This window comes from Agrilus planipennis, unplaced genomic scaffold, assembly GCF_000699045.2.
Source record: "Agrilus planipennis isolate EAB-ADULT unplaced genomic scaffold, Apla_2.0 scaffold367, whole genome shotgun sequence".
In the NCBI taxonomy this organism is placed as follows: domain Eukaryota; kingdom Metazoa; phylum Arthropoda; class Insecta; order Coleoptera; family Buprestidae; genus Agrilus; species Agrilus planipennis.
This window is the reverse complement of record NW_020439066.1, coordinates 103,640-124,563: the sequence shown is the minus strand read 5'-3', so window position 1 is coordinate 124,563 and position 20,924 is coordinate 103,640. Positions and strand designations below refer to the sequence as shown.

General features: G+C 33.6%; 2 protein-coding genes across 8 annotated transcripts in view; one reads left to right on the top strand and one right to left on the bottom strand.

The window, feature by feature from the left end:
- Nucleotides 1-2,039: 2,039 nt before the first annotated feature.
- LOC108742759 lies at nt 2,040-3,553 on the bottom strand. Of its 2 annotated transcripts, none has more exons than XM_018478071.1 (2): nt 2,791-3,553; nt 2,040-2,326 (listed from the first exon to the last, which is right to left on the bottom strand). In XM_018478071.1, the coding sequence occupies exons 1-2, from the start codon at nt 3,492-3,494 to the stop codon at nt 2,221-2,223; spliced, it is 810 nt and encodes a 269-aa protein (XP_018333573.1). In that variant the 5' UTR covers nt 3,495-3,553; the 3' UTR covers nt 2,040-2,220. The 2 variants fall into 2 exon arrangements, with proteins under 2 accessions (XP_018333573.1, XP_018333574.1); XM_018478072.1 differs by having other exon boundaries at nt 2,825-3,553.
- A 940-nt stretch (nt 3,554-4,493) lies between these two features.
- The window catches only part of LOC108742754 (protein madd-4), a 112,171-nt gene continuing 95,740 nt past the window's right edge, over nt 4,494-20,924 (top strand). For all 6 annotated transcript variants that reach the window (XM_025977105.1, XM_025977109.1, XM_025977108.1 and 3 more), the window contains exon 1: nt 4,494-4,682. The gene's annotated coding sequence lies outside the window, so the exon portion shown is untranslated. The remainder of the gene's footprint in view (nt 4,683-20,924) is intronic.

Here is a 20,924-nt window from a genome sequence, read left to right as displayed (position 1 = left end):
GAAGCATCTACGAAAAATCCTGAAGATAATTTTATTTAGTACAATCCAGTAGGTACATTTTTCTTCCATTATGGTTGAAATAGTTAGTTTTCTAACATTTTTAAATTAACAAGATGCTACTAATATTCGGATTCTTTTTATATTCGATAAATTGCTGAAAACGACCAACTTGTTAATTAATCAATGGGTTTTATACCATTTGGAGTAGGTAAGATATTTTCTTTTACAATTAGAAATGCTCGTAAGTTTTCCAGATAAATCGCGTGCAAAATTGTCGCGTGTAATAGCAGGTAGGTTCGCTTCATATTTGACTGTCGTGAGGACGAAGTCGTGGACTACATAGAGTTAGTTCAAAGTAACCTTTCGTATTTCTATATAATGTCTTTGGTAATGAATCTAGCTGCCGAACACTGTAAATACTACAAACAATTGCTCATTTTATTTCTTCATACAAGAAGGCTCTAAGTATTTTATTGGTTTGTATTGATTCGGGTTTAAAAGCCGTAGTCGGTTAGCCCTGTTTCCTAACGTTTAGCTAGCATGAGTGACGAGTTTCTTCAGAGATTCTTCCATCTCTTGAACCTCCGAAGAAACTGCCATATATAAATCCACATTTCGTTACTAATTCTTTTTATACACTGTTGTAATCCTCATTAACTTTTAGTGTGTAACTCGATAGACGATTGTGATTGTTAGGGGAGTTTCAAATGTCATCGATTCTACCGCAATCGTGACTACCCTTTAGCGGCTACAAGGCATGTCTAATTACAAGATGAACGGGTTAGCTGCACCACTGCCTGCTTGTATAGTGTGGGTTAATGGTCCGTAGGTGTTCAAGAATGTATAGTGTGTATTATACTGTAGTGTTGTGCCTCTCCAGTTTCCACTGTTAATCGGCACTGATCCGTGATGCCACTGGAAGGGTAATTCTGGTGATTACTTCCCTTTATGCTCTTTTGTTGGTGCCGGTTGACCTTAGAGAATGTGAAGCCCATGCGGACGAAGACTCGCACGGCATCTCTAATGATCGCGCGCCCGCCGCCGACTAATTATGATTTATTGCCTGGTGGCGGCATGCTAAAGCGCTAGTCGCCACTGCCACCTTCGGTGACACTAAACTGTTATTACGGAAAATACGATGCAGTTCTGGTAATACGCTTTGAATGCAGATGCGGAGTTTAATCGTAGGCATTACGTGTCTGTTTTGCATCTACATCTATATCTTCGTACTTCAGCAGGCTATATAAAAGTTTTGTGTAAAATTTTACGAACCATCCGTCCATCAGAAACTTAATAGCCAACTCTATCTTGTAATATTGCCTCTAAAATTTGGAATTTCATTTTTTCTACACTACCTACAACTGCGTTATTCATCTTACTCATCGTCATAAGGTCGTCAGTCCTAAGACTGGTTGGACACGCACCTTCACTCTTTCCTATTCTGAGCTAATCTTCGCATTTCCCTAAAACTAGAACAACATCATCCTTAACTATTTGCACAGTAATCTAATCTAGGTCTACCTCTACTCCTCCTAACTCCAAGTCCCATATTGACTTTCATGGAGTCCTCTGTTCTCCTACTCTTTCTAATACCTCTTCATTTCTAACCTTCTCTATCCACGGTATCCTCATCATTCGCCTGTAACATCCCGTTTCGAACGCTTCTAACATTTTGTTTTCCGCCGCGCCCACTGTCCATGTTTCACACCCGTATACCCCCACCTTGCTGCATTAACCAAAAATCTTTGAATGGAAAATCTCTGGTTTCACAAAATATTTCTACCTTGAGCCAGTCGTGGTGCATTTCTCGAAAGCTACCGCAACCTGCATTAATCTAACAGCAATCTAATTTCTAAATCTACTTCTGCTGTCTTTAACTCCTGATTCCTCTTCTAATACGTCTCTAACTAGTCCTTCATGTCTATTTCCTATTGATTTCCTATTGATCTCCATTGCCCTCTGTTCTCCTACTATTTTTAATATCTTCTCAAGTTATTAACAATTGATAAACTTTTTTACTGTTGATTGTATATATTTTGGACATAGTATTTCATTTGAACAATTGGCAAACAAAACATTATTATTAGTTAAAGACCTCTTTATAGATAAATAATAAAGTAACATTCACTAGTTCTACGTTACAAAGTTGTTAAAATAATACAATTGTTGCAATTTTCATTGAATAACTCATTTACCACTGGCACATACAGTGACTTCTTGTCATGGACCCGCAAACGCATAAAACATGAGCAATTGACCTGAACAACAGACATATCCAATACAACCTACATAATGGAGCAGTAGCTTGAGTCGCTTCTTGATATATCTGGAAATGTTAACAAACTAAGTAGTCATTACTAATTACTAATCGTAAGTGATGATAGAGATATTTGGAAAAAATAGATGTTTAGATCAGTAAATATTCATGAAGGCTTCGACAGGTAAGTATGCCTAAAGCCATGTTCTACAATAATTTTTGGAGATCTTGGACCAATGATTACTCTTCAAAATTGGGATAGCACGTTTTCAGATCTAGATAGTAGATCTAAAAAAAAACTAGAAACTTATCTACTTAGATCTTTCTGGATTTACCGGACTTTAAAGCTTTTGACTGCTATTTATTCCTAGAATGTAAATCTAATACATGCTTTGCAAAGATTCGACTAGATCTCTCTATTCTTTTCTGGATTGTCCGTTTTAATTGATAAAAGCCTTCAATCTTATTGTACAATACAGTTATGTATCTATTATAAAGTTTGTTTTATCTTGGAGCAAGATTGATATAAATACCTGGTTGTAGGTAGGTACTTATTCGATAACGTACCAGATTCACTAGAGTTTCTTGATTCTGTTCTTTTCAAATCAGTCTGTCGAACGTTAACTCCTTTACTCCGAAAATTTATCTCCGTAATTAAAGAATGTTTAGAACCGATGCTGCTTTTACTTCCGCTATCATTGTTGGAGTTGAATCCGCTTTCAAATTTACACCTTTTCTGTTTCATCGGGCATATTTCACTGTACGGCTTACGTTTTGTACATTTAAAGGTTGGAGGTGGACAAGGTACTTGACAAGTTTGAGAAATTTGCTTCTTACATGCTGATTTACTTCTCAACACTCGGTTGCACATGCAACATCTTCTGGAAGGTGGTCTTCGTTTTCTGGGAGTCTTTGGGGCATTCTGAGCCATCTGGCAGTACTTTTGCTTACATTCCGGAGACATGTTGTTCCATTCCTTAGCTCCTTTACAGGCTATTTCGGCAGCTGTCATATGCTTACATTTACTGCGAACATCGATCAGGTAATTAAAAAATGGGTTTCTTGTGATTTTCGGTTTTTTGCAAATTTTACTTTCAGAACACCGTGCTTCTTCGTTTGAGCATTTTGAATCTGTCTGACATAAACTTGTAGAACACGATGAGCAGTTGTTCTTAATGGGCGTTACAGACCGTTCTTTGTTTTCATCAGAATTGACACTGAAGAGCTTTATGCCCATTCCCAAGTTGACCCCCACCAGGGGCAATACTTCTTTAATTTAGATCTGTCATTGTTTGATCATTTATTGACACTACTGAACAGTTCAGTTCGATTAAGTCATTTTCAATTTAAATGATGGTAAACTTTCTTACGTTTTCACTGTTCTGGATTCTTCTCTAAAAAATGAAATCTCATCTCTATACTGAATGGAGAACTGACGACAGTATGGAATTCAATAAGGAAGAGTATATTGAATGTCAGGATACTAGATAAAACTTAAGGGCTTGTGAGAGATATATCGGAAGCAGAAGCAGGAGTAAAGAGAGGAGGTAATTGTTAACAAGCCGTTAACATGTTCTAGTTTTCGGGAAATACGAAAGGATTAGCTCGAGACAGGGGTGGAACTGCATGTAGAGTTGACCACCCTGTGATGATGAATTAGGAAAATGGTAAGATTAAAGAATGGGCCAGAACTAAATGAAAGCACCTTCCACAGTTGTTTATATCTGATTGATAATAATACGCTTAGCTTTAATGTGATTCTAACTTTTTTGAAGGAACAGATAAGGGAAACTATATTTTTAATAAATACGTGCATTAATATACCATAAAGTCCAAATGACAAATACGAAGTAGTAAGTTCCAAAAAAAGGACAATAACGCATACAAGACAGACAACCGAGCGAATCTCGCAACAATGCTTTCTGTGCTTTACATATTCATTCAAAGTAGTCAGTAGTATGTAGGATAGTGCCAGTAGAATTGTGAGATATGATATTTTAGACATTTCTAAAGCTCGCTGCAACTGGCGCCGGGAAAATTAGCATTAAGATAAAAAAGAAACTCAACAATTGCAAATCAAAAATGCCGGGAGTGCTTTTATTCTACTATAAAAATACAACAATACGGGGTTGTGCGGTCGATATGGATACAACGAACATGCTCGCAGTTGTGCTACTAGCAAGCGACCATCTCGTGTGCGGCTGTTTAGATCATTCGATGGTCGAAAGTTGTGCCGCGCGCTTCGTATTAGTTGCACCCAAAGCTCAGCGTCGTCGGCGTCGCTCGGAAGTAGCGTAGAGTAGCGTAGTACTTCACGGACAGACATTACCTACGGGTTCCGGTTTTAGTTTGCGCGAAAACCGATGTGGCTTTAAATTTTAATAAACCGATACTGTTATTGGTAACGTCTCATCGTCTCGTATAGGTACGTAAGTTCAGTGAATTTTCTTTGATGTATTTAGGTCCTCGGATTAATCACTTTGGCTAACTTAATTTCCTTGCTGCAATAAAGTTTTTATTGCCCCTTTTACGAACGCAAGTTTTCATATTCGACTATTTTATCGGCGCTGAAATGACACATATGTTTGTATTGCGTTCATATTAATGTGGACGTTGACTAGTAGTTCTTTTTAGGATAACAGAACGGATAGTGGCATCGGTATATGTATGTATCCTCGTCGGTGAAAATATATGTATTTTTTATAGTATTTGTGACGAAAGTAATTAAATTTATCTATAAGATCTCGTCAGAGCTTCCTCGGTTATTGAAGATATGTTAATGATATTTTGGCAAAAAGCTATTTCTTAAATTTAAACTTTTTTTAAGTTTATGTCATTTTCTGTAGGTATCTTTCGTGTTGCCTTTTAAATATTATAACTAATATTATTATAAAAGTTGTATGCAGGGACTGCATAAGCAGATTTTCCTAATAGTTGTGGCTAAACATCCAACAATAACACATTTAATTGGAAAATTACATTTTTGTTAACTTTAAGGAATAAACTTTCGTTAATCTTCATGTTGACATATGTTATAACAAGATAAATAATTGTTAACAACAGACTGCACTTAAATGCTCATCAAAATTCGATCAATCGATTATAAAAATCTATAAAAAAGTTAGTTCTATCATATATACGTATAAAAAAGTTGGATCGATTTGTTTAACTAAAATTAACACATTTTGTAAACTTTTCACGCATATTTATTCTAGTGATACTTATTTCACCACGCTGTAGCTTTATTAAGTTTAGTCGAGTATCTAACTCATCATAACACTTTTTAATAAAAGTTTGTGAAAAGTTTGGAAATGTTTTAAAGTTGTAATAGGTGTAATGGAACAGAGAGGGTCGCTTCAAGATCAAGATCTTTTGTGTTTAAGTGTGTTAAGTATCAGAAATTTCATTAATAAATTTCGGTTGTAATTTTTATAGTTTACGAGCTTTTACCTGCGGCTCAGCTCGCGTTGATGGTACATGTCAAAGATCATCGAAAATATAATAATTTGATAAATAGTACTGACCAGAATCATCAGTATAAAACTACTTTCTAGTAGGAACACTTTGCATAGAATGACAGTAAATGTGCTGTGCTAATTTTCCTCGGAAACACTACTTTTTCTGTATAAAAGGTATTCTATGTCCTTTCCTGTACCTCTATCAATGTATGTACAAAATTTCATGATGATCGGTTGAGTAATTAAAGCGTGAAATGGTAATATTGTAAACCAAATATTGAATAGGACGAAGGACTTCGCAGGGTCTTTTGACTTTCGTTATGCGGAGTTTATACTTTCAATATAAATTTTTAGTAATAGTCTAATAGTTGACTATTAATGTCGTGCGTCATACACATATAATCAGTAGAATATCGTAAATGATTTATTGATTGTGTTTGTAATTGTATGTTCTAGGTACGTAAATAATAATTCTCAAATTTTCCGTTTCTGATTTCCGAGCTACCGTTACAGCAATTTATACTTTTATTAACTTTTACGCTTACTGCATGTCCCTTTTGTTGATCAAAAATGTCAAAACAGTCACGTAAACAGTTCTAAAAATATAATTTTAATATCTTTCGAATAATAAATAAGTAAGTAGAACTTTGAGAGTAAACACGTTTTTTGGAAATAACATCAATATTCGTTTAAATATTAAAGGGAAAAAGAAGTAAAAATAGCATATGCTCGTATAGGATCAGAATTGACACTGAAGAGCTTTATGCCCATTCCCAAGTTGACCCCCACCAGGGGCAATACTTCTTTAATTTAGATCTGTCATTGTTTGATCANAATTCTGTGTACCGATTTATATTTACACTTTTGAATTGTACCTATTATATGAAAATATATGTGTTTTGTATTTGATTCTTGATTGTTCTTCTGTTTCCTTGATTTCTCCTGTTGCTGCATACTTGGATGTTTCTGTAAAATAGAAATATTCCTTTTGAGATACAATATTTTACGACTTACCCGGAACAGAGATACTGCTCTTATTTTAATTATTACCAACCAATAAATAAATTATCCTTTTTAAGGCTATTTATTTATCGTTGAGAAGGTTTCGCGTTTTTTACTCTTACTTCATTGTTAGTAATGAGAAACTGCATTTAATTGAAAATAAAAATAGCATTGATAAAAGTGAAGAGAAGATAAAAAAAGGGACACGCACCTGAAAGATGGAATGGAGTGAAATGACGGTTAATTAAGCTGCTTTAATAACGAAAAAGGATTCCGCTAACGTCAAAGGATGAGAAGCTTCATTAGACGTTAGAAACAAATTAACCCAGGGGTGTTTTTGCATATTTCAAAGAACTTAATTATTTTACTCCTTCTGCAAAGAAATCTTCAGAAAGGTATATGATGGTGCGCGTTCCTTCGATATCCAGAACGTTATTTTAACATTTCAACGAGAATGATAATACGGAATTGTGAAAAACCTATCTAAATCACAGAATTTTCAAATAAAATTTACTTTTCGAATAATAAATAAGTAATCTAAGTTTTGAGAGTAAACACGTTTTTTGGAAATAACATCAATATTCGTTTAAATATTAAAGGGAAAAAGAAGTAAAAATAGCATATGCTCGTATAGGAAGCTGCAAGTAACGCCCTTCGTATAATATATTTCGCTTTCATAGGTATTTTGGATGTGGAACATCAAGCTACATTTGCCTAACCCTAATTACTTTTAGTTTAATCCTATCCCCATTCAGATAATTACTTAATGTTAGCATAAAATATAAACTCATTATCAGTGTATGCGTATACCATCGTGTGAAACCGGAAAGGAGAAGGGGTTTGTTTGGGGAGGTTGAATGGAATTTATAATTTATAACTTTCAAGGATTGTTACTTCGACATGCAAAATAAGTATGGTATTTACAAAATAGGCCAGTTAGATTATTGTCATTTTGTATTAGACTTCATAAACTGGCTTCCGTAGAATTACGTTACTGAATTTTTAGCAACATAAGATGTAAATTGTTGGTTTCGTTGGATCCCATCAGCACGTTGTAGACAAAATACCGACCAATCTACCTGCTACCATTAAATAGCTGTCAACAAATAACCAGTTACTGCATGGTGAACGCCAAGCTACTTTTTCTGATCTCATTATTATTTGACAGGCTTTCGATTAAGATAACGACTTGTCAGATTGGACCTGCGGCGTGCTGATGTGAACAGGAGAGTTCAAAACTGCCATCCACGTTTGACGGTTTCAACAGATTGAATTCATCGTATTGAATTTTTATAATTCCATTACTTTTATTTAATGTTTATTGTAATAATTATTAAAAATTAAAAACAAAACTCGTGTGTGTTATCCCTTTCTCTAGTTTGTTAAAAAGGTTGCGTTCTGAGACCGTTTTGTTGCTCTGATAATGATCTTATAAGGGTAGATAATGTAACAGAATGAAATACGATGTGTATACCTATACGATATTATGACGATTATAGATATTATGTATATAGCCACTATTATGAATGTCGTTCAGAACACTTGTTTCTCATAAGTTATGTCGTTTTCATTACCCACTTGCGTGAAGCGTTAAATCCTGCGAAATTCAAAGTTGAATTCCATAGCGATATGCGTTCAAGTGTTTTGGCGCTTGAGGGAAGATAAATCTCGCTTGTTTTGCGGTAATTTTCTGTTAAATTTAGGTACACAATCCTATTTTTTTTTTTAGAAGAAATGTGCAATTTATTTGAACATGATTGAATATTCCACGTAGCTTACACCAGAACTAAACATAACCAGTATTGTTTTGTATTAATCTATAGTTGTATGTACATGCATAATTCTATCACAAATACTGTCTAATGATGTTGTTGAGGAAGCCATGTGACGACACAGCTTGAAATATGCATATTGTATTGGTATATGTAGATTGTACACCACCAACTGTATTAGACGATAACGTTAGTCACGCTACATTTATAATTAACTATTCAATCAAATGTAGGACTCCATAAGGATATACTAATATAGCTTTACACATGAGCCTTTATTTTTAAAACTGAACATTAAAAAAATAAAACAATTCCAGTAAACGTTGACGCATCCACTGCTGTAGTGGTATAGGGTTGCGTCAGATAAAGTGCATCAACTGCGTCAAAGAAGATGCAGCTTTAGGAATCGTTTTTTTGCACAATATGACTGAACCAATATAACTTCAATATAATTCTCCTAGTTTTATTGTAGGTATAATATTTCAGAATTTACTTCTTTTCACATTTTTTTACTGTTGTATGTTTGGAAGCGGTTTATGATTAAGAAAGTATTAAAAACTTTGAAACTTTGTCGATATTTTAAAATACAGCAGACGCCAAAGTGGGTGCAAAAGAGTTGTCTTGAACTTTGAACTAACTGGGTGTATTTGAACGAAAACGCGGTGATATTCTGGCGTCATTCTGATCTCCAAGTTAATCGCGATTTTGATCCTGTTAGGAAAGTTAATTCGTTTGGTAGTAGTTTGCTAGTACCTACAACCAATTATTTTTCAATTAAAACTTTATAAACTCATTTAATGGATTTATATTGAGTGTCGGTGAACATCTCGAAATCAACTGTCTGACAGACCATAGTACATTCTTCTGTGAAAACGATTAAACGGAGAACACTTTTACTTTATTTGGCATGCACTTTTTCTAACTATTTTTCGAAGTTGTTTCATTTTTGCAGATTAATTAAACTTGACTTGACAAATTAGATTCATGAAAGTGGTCATATCCCTACTCAAAAATGATGAGATATATTTCATTTCAAATTTCTCAATCGTACATTGTTACCTATTACTTTTTACAGATTTGTTTTTGAAATTACATTTTCATTAATAAGGGTTCTTTTTTTCTCTGTTTCACTTTTTCTGCTGTATCTACCTATAAATTCTGTGGTTCCCAATCAGTAACTGGTACAGCTTATCTGTCTATTAATTTTGTATTAAAGTGATGAACAGTTTGACTTGCTCCCTACAAAGAATCTCTACTTAGATATTTATGTTAATTGTAGTGAAGCCCATTTCAAAATTTTCACTATTTTGCGACACACTCCAGAAACGCCACTGTCTCGTGCCCTAGTGGGACAATACTGTAGTGAAGTAAAACAAATTAATAGACTATAAATAAAATCTTCACGTTGTTATTCACGAAGAGAGAATTAACCCATTTTGTGCTTACTCGTCACGCTATCGCTAGTTGACTGTTGCACCCTATTTGTGGTTGGTTGTAAACATAGCAGGATTAGCGACATGACAGTCTAAAGACATATTTAATTCTAACTATCCTTCGCTGTAGTACTCTGTGTATGCATGATGTTTGAAAGAGATTAGTAATAAAAAGAATCTATTGTAAAGTGGAGAAGAAAATTACTTTGATAAACTACTTTAATACAATGTAATTTAACAGATTAATCCTCAGAGTAGTCTACAACAGACAACAAATTAGTAACTTCAATTCAAAATACTGATTGCATTAGTCTTTATGACAATTTGAACTACAATGAGATACATAGTATTTTGACTTGTAGGCATTTTGGCAATTCTTCTAATAGTTTTGTGGTTTTCATTTCCATTTTTCTTACTTCAGAAAATTGCTCACTGCTTGTAGTTGTATCAGTGGTGCAGGATTCAGGTTCAGAAAGGTAATTTTTACAGGATAACGCATCGACATCCGTTTCAAATTAAAAGTGATGATGATGATGATGAAATTAATTTGCGAGTTTCTTTGAGGCAAGAACTCACCGATTTAGTAGCAATTTTAGCCTTGAATTAATTACTTCATGTACCTACCTGTAGGTCTCACTAATCCATTTTAAATTTTCACACTCTAAAAACCACCGAAGGTGTTTTCACGAAGAATATCGGGGTGTAATATATAAATAGCTAAATAAGTAGAAGCATTAATCGTGGCCTACTTTCTGAACTTGAGTAGAATTACACAAACCAGCCAGTGTAATCACGGCAAAGAATCATTAATCAATAAAGACGAAGCAAGGTTTCCAAGGCTATTACTTACGCAAATTTCGAATTAATTCCTATAACGATAACGTAATGCATGCATTTCAATCAACATCTCTTACGTTATAATGTCTACAGGTTTACCTAACGTGTCATTCAACGAAGGAAAATTTCAAAGGATTACGCGCATTATTTATATTGGTTAAGGTTCATGTACAATGCGCAATAATCTGCTTTTGGACCAAATACAGAATCCCAATTGTTCTAAAAGAGTGCTATTCTTCTTTATGAATAAGTAGAAGAATTACCCGACTAGAAATTAGAAGCAAGTTAGCCCGATGTAAGTGAGGACCTAATAAGGCTGTCCAGTTTAAGGAATTCCGAGTAAGGTCCTAATGAGGATTGAATAAAGATATCCGAAATAAAAATATAATTGTCAGGTTCAAATCTGGATGCCCACAGTTTATCCTTTCAGAGTAAAAAATTGATGAAATTAAGTTTTCCACGCTAGGATCTTATCAGGATTAGATCATTTCATCCTTTACAAGGTAAATATAATTAAAGTCTGATCAGGATTGAGTGTGGATAAATTTGATTGACCAGCATTTAAATATCATCAGATGACTATTCAAGAGAAAATGGATTTTCCTTTTTGTTAAATGACAGTCACAATTAATTAACCGTCTTTTTATACGATGTCAGAAAATTTTATCAATAAATCTATGGTTATCTTAAAACTGTCCTATTTTAATAATAAATTTGCAATCAGGTTTTCTTAGGGTTCTTTGAATTTTCCCATTAGGTCCTAATTTTTATTTCTTTATTAGGTCCTTCTTAAAAGAAACCCAACAGTCCTACTACGGTGGTCCTTGTCAGGACTTTGTATGAATCGAGGTTACACCCTGTCAGGTCCACGATTATAATTTCTAGGTGGGTAAACACGACATAGATATGAATACAAATACAATTAGATTCCTCGGATATTTTAAAAACAAAACATGTCTTCTTTATTTTTTATTTAAATATGGGCTTTATTCATGGTCTTCATAATGTCAGCAAGAGTTATTTGTAGAATCCCCTTTTGTTATCTCTTTAACGGTCATATTTTTAATTTAATTAAAAACAGTTTAAGTATTTGACATCTTAATTGGTAGACAGGTATCCAGTTACACGACAATATAATAGCATTCATATAAAAATGTAAATACCTGAGAAGATTAACATAAACTAAAAAGGGAAAAAGGTATGAAAACCGAAGATGAAGATCGGACAAGCAGAAGATTGAAACGTGTGTTTTCCGAGGTGTAATTGTTGAAATAATGTCCATATTTTATCAACAATTCCATAGGTCAATCTAAGGACTTACCTGAAACAATAAAAGAATTCTCATTAGCTTTAAGAATACAAAATTAAATTATATTTTATTATAGGCTAATTATTATTATTAAGGTAAGTTCTTCTAAAAAACAAAATTCCCTTTTTGAGCAGAACAAACAGTTTTAGAAAAGCGGTTTGAATCAAAATACGGCTTTATTGTTTTTGGGATTTTAAATGCGCCACTGCTAATGCGAAAAGTTTATTTGAAAAACTTTATATTCGTATACGTATGTAGTGGACGTGCGGACTAAGTAATCATCATGCGTGAAAATACTGCCGCATTTTCCGAAAAGGCTTTTCCGATGTGAACTCTCGAAACAATGCGCCGAGTCGTTGCTAAAATGCTTGTACAACCTTTGTTAGTATAACATTTTAAATGTTTCTGTTCTGTTTCCATTTTAACGTGGGACACATTCGCCTCGGGCTCTAACACCGATTGGAGAGAATGGTATTTATTTATACATACCTTTACGCGTAGGGAAGCACAATCTCATAATTTAAAAACACAAAAACAAGTCTTTTCCATTTATTTGCCCATTAAGTCCAGAAAATAATTTTTAATTACAATGCTGCAACTGCTACGAAAGTCTAAGCGATTTTATATCTACATACCTTAACCCTGTAAAATTAATTTTTAAATTCTTTCTTTAAGTTTCAACAAGTTGATTGTAGCTGATGATGATGATGAAGTTTGGAAAATGCTAAATCAAATAGGTATTACACTATTTTTTTTATATTTGAATGTCTACACTTTTTTCTCAAGATTTAGTTATCTATCTGTCAGCTTATGCAATGTATCAACATTTAAAGTTGCTTTGCTAACCGGTGTCATACCCGTAGGGAGTGTTATATCTTCTGCAATAAATTTTCTTACCATAGTTTCTAAGTTGATGTAATTGATATAGCTCAACGAATGCCTAATTCGTAAAATTATGACCAAACTTTTACGCTTGATTGCCAACAATTAAGAAAACGAATGCAATTTGTTGGAAACATTTGCAACTTATTACCGTTACCATCCAAGTGAAGTAAATTACCCGCGTTTCGGTAATGGGGCGGTGAATCTGCAATATACAATTTAAAGCGTTGTTAACTCATATCTATGAATTTAGTAAGAAATTTTCTTTAATATTTATGCTGATAAAGATAATGCAAGATCCATATTAATACAGTCAGCGAACTGTGGGATGTTTTATAAAAATTTGCAAATGAATACGAATTTCCAAGTTGATGTTATTAAAAATATAAGAATGATATTTCAGAATTTCGAAAACTGGAAAACTGGCAGTGTTGTGGAACACTCTATATAGCTCTCTTCAGAGTCTTCCTAATTACTTTTAANGAATTTAGTAAGAAATTTTCTTTAATATTTATGCTGATAAAGATAATGCAAGATCCATATTAATACAGTCAGCGAACTGTGGGATGTTTTATAAAAATTTGCAAATGAATACGAATTTCCAAGTTGATGTTATTAAAAATATAAGAATGATATTTCAGAATTTCGAAAACTGGAAAACTGGCAGTGTTGTGGAACACTCTATATAGCTCTCTTCAGAGTCTTCCTAATTACTTTTAAAATAAAACTAATTTTGTAGAAAAGTCGGGGATATATGAAATTGATTGCAAAGACTGTAGTATGAAATATGTTGGACAAACTACGCGCTCAATTCATGTTAGGCTCAACGAACATTTAGCTCATGCCAGGTTTAGTAAAATTGAATTTGAAAATTTGTACTTCGAGTCATGTTCCCTGTAAATATTTGACTTATGTTTTCCAGAGCAACCAAGCCTTAAAAACGATTTCCCTTTCAATCTTAACTTCATATGTCAAGAAGTTGTTGAATCCATTTACAGGATTTTTTTCCCGTAGTCCTTTTTATAATACGTACGCTAGAAAACATCCCTGGGCCCTTCTTTATCGGTTTAAGATTGTCAACCTTTAATCTGAAGTTTTGATAGATACCCAAAGGCAAACTTTTATTTCTTAGCGCATTACAAAATCGTTTCGGTGATGCAAAAAACGCACGTTCGAAAGTTTTTCCCAATTTATCGCTTGAGGCGTTTTGACGTATTCGATTATTTCGAATATAAATCCCGTCACGCTTTTTCAATACGCAAAATAAGGACAAGGTTTTACCATTCGTGATTTTCGCAAACATAATTCCCAAGTTAAGAATTTTCACATATTAAATGAAGTAAATAACTGGTAGATTACAAAAAGATTGTTAAAGGTACGGTTCTGTATGGGTGCGAAACGTCTACGGATGGTGCGGCGGAAAAAAAGGTTAGAAGCGTTTTAAATATAGTGTTATAGGCGAATGATGAGGATATTGTGGACAGAGAAGAGGAACGAAGACTTTAAGGAATATTAAAAAAAAAAAAATTTCGAGTTTTGCGCATAGCAACACATTTAGTGATCCAATTTATACATATGTATATCTATATAGATTATCCAAAAAGGCAAGAAAAAGTTGTTAAGTTTCATAACTCTTGCTTTGCAAATTTGAGACTAATGAAATTCATAGGTTCAAATCTGGATAACATAAGGAGACATTGAATGGATAATAATTCCTGTAAACACGCATCCTAAGGTTCACTGTGACCATCGAATTTATTTGCCAAACTTTTGAAAAGGAAAATCGAATAAGATTTTTTTTGCTCGTAAAAGTCAGAGGAACTAAATGGCGTGTAGGTTTCTCCCTAATGTTTTCGAGTCAGAAAACGGGAAGTCAGAAAAGATGAATAATTCACAACATGGAAACTTTGTACATTTATAACCTTATCCGATGAATTTATCTCTTCTTTGTTAGATAACAAATACTGGTAAACTGTCATTTATAAGAGTACATAAACATAAGCAATTATTTATTACACGGAGAACCACTTTAACTTTCCAGAAGAATAATAATAATAGCATTAACATCGCCTTTCTTTTTAATTAAATTAAACCTTAATTGTACATATATCTAAAGCATACGAAAAGCGATCCAATAATGTAGCAGATCACAAGTGTCTACCAATAGAAAGCCATTATTATATTCTTATCACATTTCTCAGTTTCTTTTGTGTACCATCCCATTAGGAATAACGACTTGAAGAATGTATCAATTTCACTGCATTTTGTCTCAATTGTACTTGAACAGTGATGAAGACTGGTACTAAGGGAGGCCCAGAGTTTCCAGGTGGGAAGTCTTCTTGCCTGCTCGGCAGCCTGCGGTTGGACTCATGGTCCAGGCTTGGTAGATAGGTTCCGTCCGCACCAGAGGGTTCTAGGGGGTCTTGTTCATCTCCTAGTAGGAACTGGTAGCAGTAGGTTCGCGTTGATTAAACGTATCTCATTTTTTAGCCCATGGGGACTACGGTTGATAATCAGTAAAGTAGGTAGGAATTGCTACATTTCCTGAAATAAACAGGGGGTGGCTCCCCTTAACAACTTGAACGGTGATGACCATAATGACAAAAACGTTTCAAAAATGCGATCCATATTTATTAATGTTCCAGATTTCACGTCATAGACTTACAATATAACACACAAAAAGGAACTACCCAATACGCTTTCCAATTTCAGGAATCATTACAAGTGTTATAGCCTGTAGGCTCTTCTCATTAACCGGTTGAATCCACAGTTCGGGCTTTCAACAATACACCCGGATGAAGCTGCACGTTTGAATACAAATTAAAAGTACATTCCTCTACTCGACATTCTGTTCATTCGGTAATCTTTTCCATGAATTAAAATGGGACATTTGTTTTGCCATTTGGGGGTTTCGTTTAAAAGAAAATGTCAACGAATATCAGTAAGTGTTACAATAACTGTAAATTAAAACACCTGTAATTTTCACAATTTTGCTGCCAACTTGACATACTATGTCATACATACAGAAGTTACTATATATTATTAACTATATAACGATAAGACTAATCTTAGTAGCGCTAATGCTGTGTTAACTGGAATACTACGCATATATAAAGGACACAAAGTTCTTACTATCTTCCATCAACCCTTAAATGGAATTACCGACCGTACGGAAGTTACCCCCATCAAGCAAGATAATAATAAATAGGTCTGTAGATATTTACAGTTAACCATAGTAGGTCCTAGTCGCTATTTCTTCCCCTAGTTTTAATAATTCACGACTGCTTTTAAAATATATTGTAACGTTAAGTAAGTAGAAATAAGTGCTGTAAATCATGCGAATTGAAATGAATTGTAATTAACACCGAATAAAAAAATTGTTCTGATTACACCTGCCAATTATGTTACTCTATTTGTGACGTAAAATATATATACATTTATTGCTGTTGCAACAGTCGCGTTAATTTTGCATAATAAATTTTAAATCTGGTTTCCACATGTCAATGCAAAAATAAAAGTAACATGATATAAAGTCGTAAAAAGTCAATAAATCCAAACGAATGCTTCATCAAGAGCAACATGGCTATATCGTTGCTATATTGTATGTAGAACCAATTGTAGTCGCCTATTTTCCAGATACACTTTTATGTAATAGGTAATATTTTATGAATGATAATGCAAATTATTCTGCAGTTTAGTGCATATGCATTTAACCATAACAATTTTTACGGATTATCCGGTATGATTTATAAAGTTGTAATCCATCCATGTAGTTTCCACAATCTGTATTATTTATGATTCAAATGCAGGTTGATTAAATGAGGTAAATTTACTGTATAAGGGTCGTATTAATTTGTAAATAAATTTATTATTATGCAATTTATGTTTGCTATTTTGGGTGACCAATTGAAAAAAACTGTTACGAACAAAATTGCTTGCCAACAAATTCGCATACGATATTTAGTGAAAGCTACACAATGCTATTGCATGCTGTACAGCAATGTTCAATAAAAATGAGCAAGTTGCAACCTAGCAATTTTAAGGCAGAAATAAAACTGACGACTTCTACGAACGATATCACAAACGTCTGAGAATTGCCACTCAGTTGAAACGTATAACTTTACAGTTTAGAGTATTCAAAGCTTCGTTTTATTATATTATTCTGTACATATTCACTGAACATGACTGTAATTGAATATACTTTTGCATCTGATGCAATGCATATTGTTTTTGAGATGCAAAGGAACAAAACACTGTGTCAACAAGGGCTACAACGTAGTACGTACAAATTTCACCAGATAGGAATTCAACGAGTAGAGCTTTTTATGCGAAAAGCCTTCGATGGAACATTTGCAAAATAGTTTTGAATAAAACATTTATCAAGAGCTTCCTGCTAATAGGCATTGTAAATAATTACCGTTTTCGAAGCGATGCTTGATACTGCACAGTTTCCAATAAAAAAAATGTTTCTTTCCGAAGAAACAGGATACAATTTCATGTATATCATATGGTACCGTTGTAATTAATCGTTCATAAAAAAGTAACAAAACGGTAAACCAATTAAAGCTGTCTTAAATTATCGGCATAGATAAATTCGTCATATGTTAATTAACGTAGAAAATCTCAACTGGAATGCGCCTGAACTCGTGCAGATAATTTGAACAGGTTTCTATTGTTTGTGCCATGAAACGTACGAATATGGAGTAAGTGAACTGAAATGTTTTCGATGTTCAAATTGATACATCTATTATTTAGTAAATTGTATTCATGAAGGCCTACACAAAACCGATACCATTTTTTCATTCGCTGAATGCGAGAGCGTTCACTGCGGTATAACGTGAAAAGCGGCCGAGTTAATTTACCATCCATTCAGTTTATTGTTCTGCATGTGTAATTAAAAATGAATTGTGATACTGAATGGGGCAGAAGTTGGAATTATGTCGCCTATTTTACTTCGAAATGTCTCTTTTGTTGGAACTAGTCCGAACATTTTATAATGTATTGTCTAAAGTAGAAAGTGTTTTCTATTAATCCAAAAAAATTACTGCATTTTCCGCTGTAATGAAATTTTTGCCTTTTGTGTCTTTTACAAGAATGTTCTGCCCTTTATTTCTGAATATCTATTGATGCACTGTATTATTAAGGATTCATAACCTATATGTTGTTTTGAGCTTTCAGCTTCTTTACTGTCGCGTCAGAAACATGACGGAATGGTTTTGGCCTTATATTTAATTATAAAACCAAGACCAAGGTTATCTTTATACTAGCAAGATCAAGACTAAGACTGACCGAAGATTAAAACCAAGACCGAACGAAGAAGACCAAGACTAAAATCAATACTGAATATGAGAGATCAAGACCAAATACTTAAGGCTAATTCCGTTGCATTTGTGAGTTAAACTATTTGAAGCAAATTTAATATTCCTCTTTTGGGACAAAACATTTTTAGTATTTGAAATTTTTGGTTTGCTTTGCTCATTACCAAAATCCATGCATGCCTTCAAGGTCTTTGAACGGAATTTGCCCCAATCTAAAGATCTTGTAAGTAGGTACATGGAAAGTAATTGCTGAGAGATTAATTTACAACATGTATTTAAATTAGCCGGGAAACTTACGCCTTCCTTATTACTTCTTTTTCGTGGAGTTCTGATACTGACAGTTACAGGATTATAAATGGTAAAATCATGTACCTACTTACTTGAAGCTGTAAGTTAAAGTTTGAAACTCGGACAAAGTTTTATTGTTCAAACATGTAACCCATTCGCACGAACTACTTTATTCGATACTTAATAACTTCTTTCTCACTGATTTTCTTAATAGGAATATCTTAAGCTAAACTTGACGGGATAAATAATTTTACGGAAAATTGTTAGATGGGTAATTAGTTATTTTGATTAAAGTTTAAGGAATCCGTTTATGATATACCTAACTTCTTCTGTTTTCTGTATTTCTTTTAAACATTATCCTGTTTCCTCGATATCCATTTCGTTAAAGGACGAAATAATTGGCTGAATAAACATGGAAACAATTAAAATGAGAGCGGTACATAGTTAGAATAGAAGGAGTATCTAATTGCAAAGAAATTCAATTTAAAGATTCTTGAGTTGTCAGTAAGTAGTACCGAGTAATAGACATTTTAACGTTCGCTTCTAGGAGCTTTGAACCGGCATCAAATTAAATACTGCTGCCATTTGTGTTATTATAAAAATAATAAGATTTAATTGAATTAGTTGTATTGTAATGTTCGTGGGTTTAACAAAATTAACTTCTAAGACTGATAACAACAAAACTATTTATTTACACTAATTATTAATGAACTTAAAAACACTATTAAATTATTACTAAACTTAGGTAATTATTCTATTTGTTTACTGTTGAGATATCACTATTCACTGCGCTATTTATTTCATTTCTATCACTGTCAATTTATTTCTCGATTCACTTCTGCAACGGTCAATTTATTTCTCCTCTGCTCCCGGCGATCGTCTCTTTCTTTAAATACTCCCCTGCTTCCTTTCGGGAACCTTCTCGAGCCGTCCGGAAAAGTTTCTTTTTCTTTGAACTACTTAATTTCTTTCTCGGAACGCAAGTACAACACACACGATTACAAATACGGCGTACACGAAGAAAGGCGCCCGCGGCTAGTCGGCGAATCGATAAGCCGCTCACACACACGTATGCCCGATCGCACAAAAACACGTTCGTACTCGCTAAAATATATTACATGACGCTGTTTTTATCACTTTTTGGACATTCGTACCCCCTTTCCACAACACGTCATTTGAACATTTTTCCTACTGGTCAATTCTATATAATATACATCAAGACATTGAAATATTTTCAATATCCGAACGTTGCCAATTTTGCTTGTTTTCTTTAGTTGTATCTATAATTTTTTAAAAAAGTATTTTCAAAAAAATTCTATGACTAGGAGATATACTATATATCACCCCGACTTATTAACACCACGAAGAAATCCAGAACCACGTGTTCAATAGCTTTAAAATGTATAAGTATTGTTTACATAACAGGCCGCATAAAAATTGAAAGACATTTCGGACAGTAATAGCAATTACATTTTCATCTTCTGCTTTTTCTAAACACGCATACTAAAATCAAATAAGTTACAATCTGAAGCCGGTCCTGGGCGTGAATTGGCAACATAGGTCTATACATATGCACCGAGTTGAGATAAGGACTCAGAAGGTAGCTACATATTCCAGAAACACCCTATATAACTTTTTGTTTTAAAAAATGAATGTGTTTAGATTTAAAATAACTTAAATGCAAATATGATTAAATAAATGTAACATGAAGGTGATATGTTATTCGACTATTTTATACAGATGGCTCTTTTTCAACGCGATACAAAAAATAATCAAAAAAGGCAGTACACACAGACATGCGGTCTGCTATTTTCTCTCATTGTCAATGGCTATTGCCAGCTAATCTTTTGCAAACTTGTTTGTTAATGTCAAGTTCGTTAACGGGAAAAAAGTCAAGGTCACGTCGTATGCTATTTTGAAACGTTACTACGACTATTCCCAACAAAAAAAAGCTCCGACGTTTTAAGACATCACTTTCTCCTTAACATGTCTGCTTTCATGGCGATACGTACATCAACAAACACGTAAGTGAATGTGCAGTACATTTCACAAATGTCAACGTTCTTAAAATAACAGATTAATTTCAGTATTAAGGATGATAGGCATAATAACAAGCACTCTGCTCTCGCAACTTAATTATTTGTTGATAAAAAAATATGTAGGAACAGCAAAATAGGGAGAGCATCATCAGACAGTGAACCACAAGGGGGCACGATAATAGAAGATAAAAACTGTATCTAAAATAAAAGTTTCAATCGTTTTATATGGGACCGAGTTATTTCATTTATACCATGAGAGAGCAAAATGGAAATAAAATTAATCGTTTACTAGAAGAAAAATATCAAAATTAAAACGTTAACTTTTTGGA

What these genes read in the sequence shown, in the direction of transcription:
- LOC108742759 (XM_018478071.1), bottom strand. Translation starts at nt 3,494, where the DNA reads ATGGGCATAAAGCTCTTCAGTGTCAATTCTGATGAAAACAAAGAACGG. An exon ending in AAGTACCTACCTACAACCAG is followed by an intron (nt 2,327 to 2,790) that starts GTATTTATATCA and finishes TAACATTTCCAG; the next exon opens with ATATATCAAGAAGCGACTCA.